Source organism: Xyrauchen texanus, chromosome 20 (assembly GCF_025860055.1).
Source record: "Xyrauchen texanus isolate HMW12.3.18 chromosome 20, RBS_HiC_50CHRs, whole genome shotgun sequence".
NCBI classification, from domain to species: domain Eukaryota; kingdom Metazoa; phylum Chordata; class Actinopteri; order Cypriniformes; family Catostomidae; genus Xyrauchen; species Xyrauchen texanus.
Window position 1 is genome coordinate 11,595,899 of NC_068295.1, and position 15,487 is coordinate 11,611,385.

At 40.7% G+C, this 15,487-nt stretch overlaps 1 protein-coding gene across 5 annotated transcripts in view; it reads left to right on the forward strand.

Annotated features, from left to right (window-relative positions):
• Positions 1 to 12,860, forward strand: part of actn1 (actinin, alpha 1) — a 39,049-nt gene extending 26,189 nt beyond the window's left edge. The window contains exons 9-22 of one of the 5 annotated variants that reach the window (XM_052151133.1): positions 688 to 780; positions 1,450 to 1,680; positions 2,050 to 2,197; positions 2,331 to 2,481; positions 4,365 to 4,473; positions 4,663 to 4,803; positions 4,917 to 5,099; positions 5,508 to 5,642; positions 6,036 to 6,215; positions 6,291 to 6,437; positions 9,639 to 9,707; positions 9,958 to 10,023; positions 11,354 to 11,512; positions 11,961 to 12,859. In XM_052151133.1, the coding sequence (XP_052007093.1) occupies positions 688 to 780; positions 1,450 to 1,680; positions 2,050 to 2,197; positions 2,331 to 2,481; positions 4,365 to 4,473; positions 4,663 to 4,803; positions 4,917 to 5,099; positions 5,508 to 5,642; positions 6,036 to 6,215; positions 6,291 to 6,437; positions 9,639 to 9,707; positions 9,958 to 10,023; positions 11,354 to 11,512; positions 11,961 to 12,119 (1,971 nt within the window). In that variant the 3' untranslated portion in view covers positions 12,120 to 12,859. Of the gene's footprint in view, positions 1 to 687; positions 781 to 1,449; positions 1,681 to 2,049; positions 2,198 to 2,330; positions 2,482 to 4,364; positions 4,474 to 4,662; positions 4,804 to 4,916; positions 5,100 to 5,507; positions 5,643 to 6,035; positions 6,216 to 6,290; positions 6,438 to 9,638; positions 9,708 to 9,957; positions 10,024 to 11,353; positions 11,513 to 11,960 lie in introns of all 5 variants that reach the window. The other 4 variants (XM_052151134.1, XM_052151130.1, XM_052151129.1 and 1 more) reach the window with 4 other exon arrangements.
• Positions 12,861 to 15,487: the final 2,627 nt, after the last annotated feature.

The window sequence follows — 15,487 nt, forward strand, 5'->3', positions numbered from 1 at the left end:
TAATCATTTTTAACCTGTTGTTTTGGTTAAAGTTTGTTACGTTTCTTGTGTATCAATAATGTGCTAGATTTATGACTCATCACACAAAGTTATTGAATGGCTTCAGACGTGTTATAGAAGGAGTATAGCACACAATGCATTTGGAATACATTTGTGGTATTTTTTGGTCCGTTTATTTTATTTGTGAACTGTAACTTTAACACTATTCTGTAGAAATGGTGAAATCAAGTTGAAAGAAAATCCGGTTAATTTTGTTTCACAACTTTAATCCACTATTCATCATTATTTTGTGCCAATATATAAGCAACAGTATTGATAAGCATTCATAAGACAATTGCCGTGGTGGGGCACAGTGCAGAACTCTGTCTATCATTGACAACTAAACTGAGCTTATCATTGTTTTTTTCCTCTTCCTTTCTGGCTTTTAAACTGGCAACTCACTTCCCTATACCCTGTCCCCCACCCCCTCCAAAAAACAAAACAAAACACATCTATATTTAAATGTATAGTTAAGCAGAAGGGCTATTTGGTGTGCACAGTAGCAGTTGATTGTTTTTGGAACAGTAATGTAATGACTTGAGCACCTCAACACACTTAAACACATATATTACCTTAACAGTGTTGCCATGGCACTGATGTGGTTTCCACAGAAACAAAGCAGATTCACTCTGTGTTTTCACCTCTCAGGCCGAGACAGCAGCCAATCGGATCTGCAAAGTGTTGGCTGTCAATCAAGAGAATGAGCAGCTGATGGAAGACTATGAAAAACTTGCCAGTGATGTGAGCACAGTCATTCATGTTCTCTCCTCTACACTCCTGTCCTCCTCTCATCTTGTCTCTTTGTCTCTCCTCTCCTGCCATCTCAACCTGTGGTCATTTAGGGGCAGTGAGATTTTTGATTATTAGCTTAACTCAACCGAAATTTGAAAAAATAATTGAAAGTAATAAAATCAAAAAAAAATAAATCAAAAAAAAGCAATGGAGATTTATAATGCTTAGTGCTGAAATATTGCATCTGCCACAAATTACTTTTTGTGACTGCAATCGCTCTCTCTCTCTCTCTCTCTCTCTCTCTCTCTCTCTCTCTCTCTCTCTCTATATGTACATTTCTGTAGTTAATATACATTTTTGGAGTTAGGCCCATCCCTAAAATATTTAGTCTGCTACCGTTTGTGCTTTGTGAGTGCAAAATCTATTAAATTATTTAAATCTTTATTCAGTATTGCAGAAAAAGCAGAAAAGAAATGGAAATGTATTAGTCAAATAGTGAGTAATTCAGAATGAAAACATCAATATATACCATATTAACAATCCAATCTCATTCTCTCTTTTTCTCTCTCTACCTCCTCCCCTTGTGTTGCTCATTCTGTCTGCTCCCAATTTTTTGCATTTTTTCCTCTTTTTTTTTCCTCTTCTTTTGTGGTGTTTTCTCTTACCTGCTCTATCCAGCTTTTGGAGTGGATTCGTAGAACCATCCCATGGTTGGAGAACCGTGTTCCTGAGAACACAATGCAGGCCATGCAGCAGAAGTTGGAGGATTTCCGGGACTACAGGCGACTTCATAAACCGCCCAAAGTTCAGGAGAAATGTCAGCTGGAGATCAACTTTAACACACTGCAGACTAAACTCCGCCTCAGCAACCGACCTGCATTCATGCCCTCGGAGGGGAAGATGGTGTCGGTGAGGACTTAACACACACAAACTCTTAAAAATAGCCTAAGATGGTTTGCTGGTTTTAGCTTGTCTTCCAGCCTGGTCAGGCTGGTTTGTTTGCTGGTTTCAAAGGGGTTTTGGGCCCTTGTCAGCTGGACAGGCTTTGAGACCAGCTAAAACATCTGAGCACCAGCTTGGCCAGGCAAAGAGAGCACCTAGACCAGTTGAAGAACAGCTTGGTGAGGCTGGAAGAGCACCTTAGACAGGTAAACCAGCTCAGTCTGGTTACGCTGGGTTTTTTTCAGCAGGGTACCAGGATACAGAGCATCGGAGTCTCTTAGAGAGTTATAACTGGATATTCAATATTGAGCAGTAATTTATCGTTTGTGTGTATAGGATATCTCTAATGCTTGGGGATCTCTGGAGGGAGCAGAGAAGGGTTATGAAGAGTGGCTACTTAACGAGATCCGCAGACTGGAGAGACTCGACCATCTCGCAGAGAAATTCCGTCAAAAAGCCACCATCCACGAGGCCTGGACTGAAGGTATCATCACACAAACACACAAGTCACACATCTGCGTGAATACATGTAAAAACATACTTTTGCTTTGTTTATTAGATTTCTACATTTTTCATTCTCTCTGTTTGGTCTGTCTTATCTTTGTGGCCCCATATAGGTAAGGAGGAGATGTTACAGCAGAGAGACTATGAGACAGCGTCCTTGTCTGACATCAAAGCTCTGCTGAAGAAGCACGAGGCATTTGAGAGTGACCTCGCAGCTCATCAGGACAGAGTGGAGCAGATCGCTGCCATCGCACAGGAGCTCAAGTCAGTTAACACACTGAAAACCTGATCCATATGCAATTTCATGCTTTAGAGGAATAGTTATTCTGATGTCATCAAATTACTCTCATGTCATTCTAAACCACTACAAATTTCTGTCTTCCAAGAACAGTAAATTTAAGGAGTATTCTGGCCGCTCTTTTCCATATAGTGAAAGTAAATGTGCATTGGTACCAAAATTACAAAAATAATCATAAAAAGTGTCATAAAAGTGATCCATATTACTTGTGCACTGTATTCCAAGTCATCTGAAGCCATATGATAGCTTTGTATGAGGAACAGCCCAAAAGTTGTTATTCACTGTGAGTCTTGCCATTCCCTAGAGCTCTAAAATCAAACATGGTGCCTTAACATGTGTTGCATCAGGTTTGGTCACAAGACATGGATAACCAATGATGTTTGTTGTCATTGATGTCATACCTGACGCAATGCATCTATAGGCACCATATTTTTATGTGCAATATCATTATGATCACTTTTATAATTATTTTATAGAGCTTTTATGGTGTGGTCATTTTCACTTACGTTGTATGGAAAAGAGTGGCTGAGATATTCTTCAGAATTTCACATTTTGTGTTCCACTAAAGAAAGATAGTGTAAGTCTAAGGCCACGGTTTTCAAACTGGGAGGTGGCCTCCCCTGGGGGGGTACCAGAGCATGTCAGAGATTGATGATAATTTCACCAATTAAAATCAAAATATACATAACTACAATATACAATTTATTGTGAAGATAAATAAAAGTTATTGGCATAAAGGACCATAGTCCAGCTTAATAGGCCTTAGCTCTATGGCTTTGTAATACTGTTAATGTCAAGAGAACCACATGCATATCATATGAGAGCACATCCATGTACCTGGTTGCGCCAGCATGAATCTATCCACTCACGCGTGGACGTTCTTGGCTGTCACTCAAAATTATCTAAAATAAAACTACACTGCTCTGAAATGTCCCTGCTCTTGCTCACAGGGTGTGTGCGCTCAAATCATGTCCTATGCATTCGCAAATGTATTATTAATCCAAACAGCTCTACCTCTGTTCATTCATATTCTGCCTCTGCGGACATCTTATTTCAAGGGAGAAACAATACTGGAGTTTGAGTAATCAACTCGCCATTTGGCTGGTAACTTTTTTGTTAGAAAGTGCATAATGCATAATACATGGTTAAATTCAGATTGTAAGAATGATATTCCGATGCTCGCTGACGATGTAAGTGATGTGAGCAAATAAAACCATCAACTAAACGTCTATTGCGACTGACATTTTCTGTCACCTCAGTGGAAAACAGATGAACAAGTTTATCCGGGGCGCAGAAAATCCAAAAATCACGCATGTCCATTATTACGAGTTCAACATGAGACCAGCGCGATGTGTCTTCATGTGTTTGTGACAGGTGCAGTTTCACATAGAGAAGGAGATTGGCTTTATCACAGATATAGGCTAAAAACTGTTAAGTGATCCCATTGTCATGAGGACAAACCAGTATTTTTAATAAAAATAATGCAGAATACGGGTACAGATTATTAATAGAAACTGTTAATCACGCATCAGTGTTTAACGCATTGGCCAAATGAGTCAGTCTGTCACTAATCAATGGTGAATTGCGCCAACACATGAAATATTATGCATTTTGATAATATTACACTATAGGAAAATATCTGATAAAACTTCAAATAAGTGGCCAAAATGTACCTGCTGTCATATACATAATAGATAGTTTTTTTTACTTTTAGCATAGGCTATGCTATTTATTATTTATTTGCTAATGTAAATGCCTATACAACTTTATTGTATGTTTGTAAATAAAAAAAAAATTATAATAAATCTTTACACTCATATGGCAGACTTGTTATTGTCTCTCTCTGTAGTGAGTTGGAGTACTATGACTCTCCCAGCGTAAATGCTCGCTGTCAGCGGATCTGTGATCAGTGGGATTCACTGGGAGTTTTGACTCATAAACGCAGTGAGGCCTTGCAGGTAAAACATCTATTGAAAATACACCCCATTAACACACACAAACACCTTTCATATACACACCTGAAATTAATAAATTTCCACGCATGGCATTCTGACCGGCAGCAAGCGGTCCCACCTCTGTGGTGACATGCTGTGTCTGGCACTTTTTTGTTTACTTTCTTCCTTTGCTCATTATTTCTCTTTCCACAGAGGACTGAGAAACTATTGGAAACGATTGATCAGCTGTATCTGGAGTTTGCCAAAAGGGCAGCACCCTTTAACAACTGGATGGAGGGAGCCATGGAAGATCTGCAGGACACTTTTATTGTCCACACCATTGAGGAGATACAGGTATTGCACATTAATCTCTCTTTAATTCATTCATTCTGGGGCCTTTGATGCAAAAGTTTAAAAGTTGATTAAAATTTGCAGAGGGGAAATGTTTGTGTGTGTGTGTATATCAGGGTCTCAGCACAGCCCATGAGCAGTTTAAAGCCACACTGCCTGAGGCGGATAAGGAACGACAGGCCATCCTGGGCATCCATAATGAAATTGCTAAAATCGTGCAGACATACCACGTCAACATGGCTGGCACCAACCCCTACACCACCATAAACCCACAGGAAATAAATGCCAAATGGGATAAGGTTTGAGCTCAGTTACACTCAGAACTTATAGCTGTGAAGTGAATCAGAGAAAGGAAAATAAAATAAATATATATTTGATCGACCTTTAATGTGTAACCATGTTTTACTATATATTTTATAGTTGTCAAATGTAACATGTTAATGTATGCAATTAATAAAATATATATTTATACATTTGACATTATAACTTTCATAAAAGTTTCATTCTGTTCTGTGGGATTTCTAAAAACTGATCAGAACCTGCAGAATGTGTTATTATTAACAATAAAAATTATACAATTTAGCTAAAATGTTCTATATATTGTAAATATATCTACAATAAAATTGGGAATAAGAAAATGGAATCAGATAGAGACTCAATACACATCTACTCTGCTTTCTTTTTTCTTTTTTTTGCTCTCCTCTCAGGTGAGGCAGTTAGTACCCCAGAGAGATCAGGCCCTGATAGAGGAACACGCCCGTCAGCAGAACAACGAGAGACTGCGCAGACAGTTTGGTAACCAGGCGAATGTCATTGGACCATGGATCCAGACAAAGATGGAGGTGGGACATGAGAACCAACATAAAAATGAAACTAACAGAAAAGCAGAGCTCTTATAGTATCGTATAAATGGTCTGCACCTATATTGCACCTTTTTAAACTTAGTGGTATTCAAAGCACTTTACACTACATCTCATTCACCCAATCACACTCACATTCACACACCAATGATGGCAGAGCTGCCATGCAAGGCGCTAGCATGCCATTGGGAGCAACTTGGGTGCTCGGGTTCAGTGTCTTGCCCAAGGACACTTTGGCATGTGGAGTCATGTGGGCCAGGAATCGAACCACCAACCCTGGAATTAGTGGCCAACCTGCTCTACCACCTGAGCCACAGTCGCCCTGACCAAATCTGCCCCAAATCTTATAGTGCTCTTTAAATCTTTTGTGTTTAGGAAATTGGCAGAATCTCTATCGAGATGCACGGGACCCTGGAGGATCAACTGACCCATTTGCGGCAGTATGAGAAGAGCATCGTAAACTACAAACCAAAGATTGACCAGCTCGAGGGAGACCACCAACTAATACAGGAAGCACTTATATTTGACAACAAACACACTAACTACACCATGGAGGTATACATACACAAACTCTCAAATGAACACATCACATTATTGCTTCTGTGTTTCTGATGTCTCTTTTCTCTCTAGCACATCCGTGTGGGTTGGGAGCAGCTTCTCACCACCATCGCTCGCACCATTAACGAAATTGAGAACCAGGTTCTGACCCGTGACGCTAAAGGCATCAGCCAGGACCAAATGAATGAGTTCAGAGCCTCGTTCAATCACTTCGACCGAGTCAGTATCACACTACACAGTCCAGCACCACACATCAGTTTAACATAATTTAGAACAGAAGGGCTTTTTGAGACTGTAACTCTGAGACCATAACTCACTTTTCATGGTCTTGAAACACATTTTAAAAATGTTATCTATTTCTAACTCAGCATGTTTCTTTTGATACAAAAGACATTGAGACAAGTGCAATAGGGCTGCAACTAATGATTATTTTGATAATCGACTAATCTAACTATTATTAGATTGATTATTCGACTATTCGGGCGATTATTGCAATGATTAATCATTAGCCCTTAACCAATTATTCAGCCTGTGGCCGACTTAAAATGTTGTATTAAACGTGGTTACTAACAATAAATAGGACAAAATTATCTTTTAAAAATACCTTTAAATAACATTCACTGAATTAAAGGAAAATAATAATAATAAAAAATAATAATAAAATAATTCAGTAAAAAATTCACTGCAAAAAATCCTATTGCTATCAATTGTTTTTGTCTTGTTTTCCATTTAAAATGGTCTAAAAACCTTAAACAAGATACATTTACTAGAGAAGAAACATATGAAATATTTAGACTTGCTTTAAAGGAATAGTTCACCCAAAAATTATAATTTGCTGATACTCACCCTCAGACCATCCGAGATGTATCAGAGTTTCTTTCTTCATCCAAACAGAATTTACGATTTTTAGGATTTCATTTCAGGCCACCTCAAACAATGCAAGTGAATGTACTCCACACGACTCCAGTCGACAAATAAAGTTCTTCTGTTTGAAATTGTTTTGGACTGTTTTAGTTTGTGAACGGCGCTTGGTCTGTGGTCTGTGCAAGTTTCTCTAGTAAACAATGACGTGCTTCCTGCCTCCTCCTCCAAGTGACGCGTGACCTTACCAATGAGCTTACGTCATACCTCTCATGAGAGCAGGTCACAGAGATGCACGGAAGCGAACATTTGTAGTTAAAAAGTATATAAGTATTGTTTTGTTTCTAAAAACAATCAATCGTTTGGTTTCAGAAGAACTTTATTTGTCAACTGAAGTCATGTGGATTATTTTAATGCACCCTAAATATGCATTTTGGACAGTCAAATAATGTAGTACATTCACTGGCATTGTATATAGGAGGAGGCCTGAAATTAAATCCTTTAAATCTTAAATTTTGTTTTGATGAAGAAAGAAATTCAACATCTTGGATGGTCTGTGGGTGAGTAAATTATCAGTAAATTTAAATTTTTGGATGAACTATTCCTTTAAGAGTATGTATCGTAAATATAAGTGCATTTTGTATATAAGTGTATGTTTTCACTCGGAGTGCAGTAAAGACAAAATATACTTATATTCAAGATCTATTCTCTAAAAGCAAGTCTAAATATGTTATATGCTGCTGCTCAGGTGAATGCATAATTTTTTAAAGGATTTATAGATATTTTAAAATATTTGTATTTGGGTTTTTTTTTCTCCCCTTTTCACGCCAATTTGGAATTCCCAATGCACTCTAAGTGCTCATGGTGGCATAATGAATCACCTCAATCTGGGTGGCGGAGGACGAATCTCAGTTGCCTCCACATCTGAGACAGTCAATCCGCGCATCTTATCACGTGGCTTGTTGAGCGTGTTACAGTGTGACAGTGCGTGTAGAGGCTTCACACTATTCCCGCAGCATCCACACACAACTCACGACATGCCCCACCGAGAGTGAGAACCATATTATAGCGACCATGAGGAGGTTACCCAATGAGACTCTAACTTCCCTAGCAACTGGGCCAATTTGGTTGCATAGGAGACCTCAGCACACCCTGGATTCAAACTTGCGACTCCAGGGGTAGTAGTCAGCATCAAACTCTCTCTTATTAATAAAGATACGTATTCTCAATTTTCTTCACAATAAAAAATGCCATATAAAGTGACACATAATGATGATTCAATAAGTTACGAGCAATCTATCTAATGTAGCTGCTGCAAGTGTGCATGCTCGAGGGATGAGCATCCCCTTGACAGAGTGTGCCTCAGCTGGGTGCAGTTTCAATCTCTCCCCCTTAGCTCGGGACACTTCATACAACTCATAGAAGAGTTACTGACCACACAGAGAAATGCCAGTTTCGGATTTTGTAGTTATTTACATACCTGCTTCCTTATTATTTGAACTTTAATAAAGCTATAACTCATTAAATATAACTGCATTTAAGATGTAATGTCGGGGTGTTTCCTTTGAAAAAAGCTCGACACGCAAGTTCCGCTTCAGCAGACGGCAGCTCTGGCTCTGCTTATTCCACAACGAGAGTACTTCTGTATTTACTTATTTGGTATTTATTTTATAATTTCCGGATACTTCGTGATCTACATCACCTGAAAGTTTGGAGTGCATCTGGACTGTGAGTTGTTTTCTTCCTCTCCTCAGTCAGGCACGAGTTGCAGTGCTGCTCTCACACACCATCATTAGAGTTTCATGTGATCTCATGTTGCGTTAAATGAGATCAAACGACTATTCAACAACAAAAATGTCTGTCTGCAATTTGTTACTGTCAACGTTATCAATAACGTTGACTAATCGTTTCAGCCATAAAGTGCAAAGACATCCTTCTGATGCATATGTTCTGTACATTGACCAACAATTAGAAAATATCGAAGACACAACTCACTCCATCATCCTCCAACCCATGGCTGATTTATTGTGTACTCAAGCATTCAAAATGAACATTATACACATTCCTAGTCTGCAGTTTTCAAGTTTCTGAGTTTTTACTTTCATAGTGATGGGTTTGTTTAATTGACCTTATGTGAGCAGAGTGTTTATGCAATATTTTTCCCACACAAGCCCCAGATTCCAGGCTGCCATGCTAAAACCTTATATTCCACTAAAAGCCCACACAGTATCACACAAGACACTGAAGCACAACACCTTAACATTGTTAAAACAACACAGCAGAGTTAAAGAGCCCCACAATACAGCTCTATACAGCCCAGGTTTGAACAGCACATGTCAGATCTATTGTCATAGTCACTCTCCCCCTCACCCCAGTCACAGCACAATACTGCACAATTTGTCCTAATGTTTGTGCACTGTTCTCTTCTTTTCTGCACGGATCAACACCCTCTTCTACCCCTCCACACGTCTGCATGACATTCCCCCACCAATCACCCCCATGCGTGTGCTGCATTTCCACCCTGCTGAACTTTGACCCTGCCCACGTATCAACACTCAGGACCACTCGGGCAAGCTGGGCGCTGAAGAGTTCAAAGCCTGCCTTATCAGTCTGGGCTACGACGCACAGGTACACACACAAACACAAACACCAGCCAGGGAGTCTTGTCATTAACCATACTCTTTTTTTCCCCCCCCCACTCTTTCTTCTTTTTTTCCCCATGTGTTATCTATTGTACTATTTCTTTCTTCTCTTTCTTTCATTCTTTCCACTTTCCAAACATTTATTCAAAAACTTCTGCCTATACCTCCTCTATACACCTTCCAAACCTTTTTTATACTACTTCCTGGGTCTGTTTGTCCCTCGTGGCTTCCTATAGAAGAAAACAGGCATGATGGATGCAGAGGACTTCCGAGCTTGCCTCATCTCCATGGGTTATAATATGGTAAAACAGAGAGTTAAAATCTTCATGGATTGTAATCAGGTTGAACTGAGAGTTATAATCTCCATGGATCATGAACTGGTAAAATGGCGAGTTATTATTGAGTTATTATCTAGTAAACCAGAGAGCTAAATTATTCAAGAATTATAATCTGGTAAAGGAGCCGGTAATAATCTACATGAGGTATAATCTGGTAAAGTATAGAGTTTTAATCCACATGAGGTATAATCTGGTAACATATAGAGTTTTAATCCACATGAGGTATAATCTGGTAAAGTATAGAGTTTTAATCCACATGAGGTATAATCTGGTAAAGTATAGAGTTTTAATCCACATGAGGTATAATCTGGTAAAGTATAGAGTTTTAATCCACATGAGGTATAATCTGGTAAAGTATAGAGTTTTAATCCACATGAGGTATAATCTGGTAAAGGACAGAGTTTTAATATGCGTGGAGTATAATCTAGTAAAGTATAACATTTTTGATTTACATAGGCTATAATCTGGTAAAGCACTTAATTTGTATCTACATGACATATAATCTGGTAAAGTAGAGAGTTTTAATCTACATGGGGTATAATCTGGTAAAGCAGTGAGTTTGAACATACAGGGGGTATAACCTAGAATATTAAGGAGTTATTGTATAATCTCCATACATTGTAATCTTGGGCCGGTTGTACTGTTGTAGACTTTTTTAATTTTGGTCTTAAATTTTTCAGTCAGTTGCATAAAAACTTAGATTTTTGTCTTAAATTAGAACAATGTAAAACTGCAGACCCATAGGCTAAATTTCGTTTACATTTCATGTTGCCATTTAAAATAACTGTCAGTTGAGCTTGTGGATTTTTTTTAATATTATTATTTGGGTTAAAATAACCACATTTGTTCATTACAATAGATTTTTAAACATTGCATTCTTCTAATAGGCAAATATTTTCCAGCAAAGGATAACCGTGTGTGAGTGCCCACTGTCGGACATTTTATTTAAGATGTTTTATGTCTTACTTTTCCCACAATGCAATGCCAATTAGGCTGTCTTACTAAAAACAACTGTGATCTTGTTTTTATGCAACAGGCTTTCTATGTTGGTTAACATGGTTTCTTTTGCTAGTCAGACTTATTGTTAGATGAATTCTTAAATTAATGGCTATGTTTATGCAACCCTGGTTAAATTTAGTTATATTCTCCATAGACTGTAATCTATGAAAACAGAAAGTTATAATTGCCATGTATTATAATCTGAAAAACCAGTTATACATTTCATGGATTATAATCTGGTAAAGCAGAATATGGCAAGTTGGCAATTTCTGAGACCCATTTCACTATTCTGTAGGGAGAGGCGGAGTTTGCTCGCATCATGAGCATTGTGGATCCTAACAGATTAGGAGTGGTCACATTCCAGGCTTTCATTGACTTTATGTCTCGTGAGACGGCCGACACAGACACTGCTGATCAGGTCATGGCATCATTTAAAGTTCTTGCTGGAGACAAGGTACAACACATTTAAAACATCCAGAGTCATTTTCCTTTATCATTTTTGAATGAATAACAAAGATGTGTTTTATATTAAATATGTCTAGATTAAAAGGGATAGAAAATAAATCTGTCATAATTTACTCATCCTCATGTTGTTCCAAACCGTATGACATTCTTTCTTCCAAATAACACATGAAGGAGATGTTAGGAAAAATGACAGCCACTTACTTTCATTGTGTGGGAAAAAGATGCAATGAATGTGATTGATGACTGAGACTAACATACTGCCTAACATCTCCTTTTGTGTTTCCTGTAAATCATACATGTTTGGAATAACATGAGGGCGAGTAAATAATTACAAAATTTTAATTTTTGGTGAACTGTACCTTGAAGATATAAAGATTACAAATATATTAATAGTAACTTTCTATAAATATCTGAATTTGAACTCTTTCTATGCATAGAACTATATCCTGGCAGATGAGCTGAGACGTGAGCTCCCCCCTGATCAGGCCGAATATTGCATCGCCCGTATGACACCTTACACTGGACCTGGCGCTGTCCCGGGAGCTCTCGACTACATGTCCTTCTCCACCGCCCTGTACGGTGAGAGTGACCTTTGAACCATAACCCCTGAATGTGGGGTCCTAAACCTGCCTTCTGCTATAAACAAACACAAATGCTCATATTCATATACACATACATTGCTTGCAAATTATGAGCATACAAATTGCTCTTCAGTGCTGTTCTAGCACCAACAAGCAGAGCAGCAGAACTGGTCCAAGATCAGCCAATCAGAGCAGCTTCCTTCAGCAACACTCAATGACATTCATCATTTTTGTATCCTCCTGTTAGCCCAGGCCCATTCTGTGTGTCATATACAACTTCCTGCTCTTTCATCAGCCATTTTCATGAAGTCTGTTTAGACTATCTTCAAGATTGTTGATCCAGAGAGGGGAAATCTCTCACCCCTATTTTGCTTGAATCTCAAAATGCAGTTTAAGAGCATCATGTCACACTTGTGACTCGTGTGAAACTGCATGACCATGTGGTTCCAATTGTTTAACTTTTTTAAATAAATGCTTGTAGTTTTTGAACTTCTTGCGATGGAGAGTCAGATATCATGAACAGATCATCATCTTTCTGCTTCCAAGTGCAATATTGTAAAACTCCCCCCGGGGGGAATGTTTTCTGTATTTTTACTTCCATTTTTTGGTTTGTTGTTTTTTCCCTCTCTTCATAAAGGAATAAAGTTAAGGTATTTTATTATACAGAACAAAAAAGGTATTTTTCTTCACCTGATTAAAAAAACTTTAAAAAGTTGTGAAAATTTAAATAAAGAAAAAAATCACAGTTGTGTGTGTTTGTGTTTAAATGCTTGGCTTAACATATGAATTAATAATTACTGATTAAATGTTACTATTCTAAGTGATGTGTTCAATTAGAAGAACTTCATTAATCATTAAAATAATTTACTTTATGCAAAAATGGAAACGTTGAATAAATCAGTTGATATTTTCATAATTGTCATTTTCATCTAATATGATTGATCTTGTGTATTACAATATAATTAAAGCTGATGTAATTTACACCAAACAGAATTGCAAAAATAAACTTTGTTTTCAAAACAACTTTCTGAACACGCCCCTCATCTGGCGTTATTCAAACTAAGTGATAGTCCCGCCATCAACGCACACCATTGGTTTGGGAACGTTGTTTGGGCGGATGTAAGCGCGTCGCTCAAAGCAACAGAAAATTCCCCTATGAATGGCTTACTTATTGCTGTCTCTGCATATTAAGCACAAATAGGAGAAAGAATTTTAACACAAAAAAATGGAAATAAATACACGAATGAAAATTTATGTTGCAATATTTTGTTATTAAAACTGAACTAAAGCTTCGATTCCCCGTCTGTCGCTCTCTTCGACGTTGTGTCGGAGAAGCGACACTAGGGGTCTCTCTTGAGGACCGAATATACCTCTGATCTATGAAAAAAGACCAATGAGAAGTTGGCAGCCAGTATTTGCATGCCCCGCCCCCAGACATATGGGTATAAAGGCGAGGAAATACTAGTTCATTCAGAAAATTTCTTCGGAGCCGATGGTTGTGCATGCTGTTCGCATGAAGACACACCCGTTCCTGTATTCCTCTGACGCTACTGCATGCAGTTGGATTGAGGGCGCATTACAGCGGCGATTTCTCTTTGCACGGCAGTGCATATTGCCCCTGGGCGCTTCGACAGCGCAGTAAACCCAAACTTGAAAGAGTTATTAAAAGAGTGATTTTCTCTAAAAGAGTGATTTTCTCTAAAAGAGCAAAAATACACAGCGGCGTTGAACGTCCTTTTCAGGACGCATCTTTATAAAGATGCCCTTCCGCCCCTGTGTAGTTCCTGGATGCGGTAGAAAGCTCTCCGCTTCAGACAGCCACAGGCGTTGTCTCGTGTGTCTGGGTAGCGATCACACCGAGGCTGCGTTTGTGGATGGTTCATGCTCTCACTGCGAGAGCATGACCATGACAACGTTGCGGTCGCGGCTCGCTTTCAACCGAAAGCAAGCCACTCCAGCCGTCCTCCGCATTGCTCCTTCTTCCCACGGGATTGAGGACGATGCGAGTGGCGCTGGAAGGGATCTGGGGATGGCAGCGGGTGTGGCTCCGTCGGGTACCGCCTTCAGACCACCCATCCCCCGGCATGCTCGTTGACTCCCGTCCGTGCTCGAGGCAACAGCGGCTCGCCTCACAGTCAGCTCGCTTATCCTCTAGAGCTCGAAGCAGATGAGCTCGCCGCTGCATCGGAGAATGCGGCGTCTGACGCGGATGACTCCCTCGGGCTGCCGCCAGCGTGGGCTTGGACTGGAATCCCCCGTCCTCCCCACAGCCATCGCGGTTGGATGACCGGTTCCTGGGGTCCGGGCGCGCCCCCCCCAGTCCCGTTTTTCCCGGAGGTGTATGATGAGCTGACGTCGCTGTGGAGGGCACCGTTCACCACACGACATCACAAAGCCACGCGCTCATCCGCTCTCGCTACCCTCGACCGCGGGGCGGCCCACGGGTACACGGCGATTCCCCTGGTGGATAGGGCTGTTGCACTCCACTTATGCCCCGGAAACCCTACCACCTGGCGGGGTCGCCCTGTACTCCCTTCCAAGGCCTGTAGGACAACATCCTCGCTGACAGCGAAGGCCTACAGCGCCGCTGGAAATGCCGCTTCCGCCCTGCACACCATGGCCCTCCTGCAAATCCACCAGGCCAAGGCGCTTAAAGAATTGCACGTGGGTAGCCCTGATCCCAACGTGCTGCAGGAACTGCACTCAGCGACCGACCTTGCCCTTAGAGCCACGAAGGTCACGGCGCAGTCACTCGGGCAGGCTATGGCCACCCTCGTGGTCGAGGAACGACACCTATGGCTGAACTTGGTTGAGATGCGTGAGACCGACAAGGTTCGCTTTCTCGATGCCACAGTCTCCCAGTTCGGTCTCTTCGGCGACATCGTCGAGGACTTCACCCAGCAGTTCTCCGCGGTGAAGAAACAGACGGAGGCAGAACCTGCCGCCTCGGGCCATGCCCCGTCTGCTCGCCGAGGGCTCCCAGGCGCTCCTGAGACGGACAACCCAGAGCCCAAGACATTAGCTCCGGAGATGGTAAGACCATTCCGTTCCCCGGTGGAGGGCCGGGAGGAGAATCTTTTTTTTAATTAATTTCATTTGCCGCTCCTCTTAACCAGGGCAGCAGTTCCCAAATTCTCAATAATAGAGCTATTTCCTTTGTCTCTGGGTCATCTGGCCCGCAAAGGCCGTTCTCACGGCACTCTGCCACCAGATCTCAACAGTCCCAGCATGCTGGACGCGGTCCCAGATCCGCCTTCATCCCCATGACTGTTCCCCAGCCGGCCGGTTCTGACGAGTCCAGAGGACACCATTACAAGACCTCCTCCTCAGTCACTAACCTGCCCCCTGCAGGGTGTGCGGAGCAAGGTAAGTGCTTTGAGACT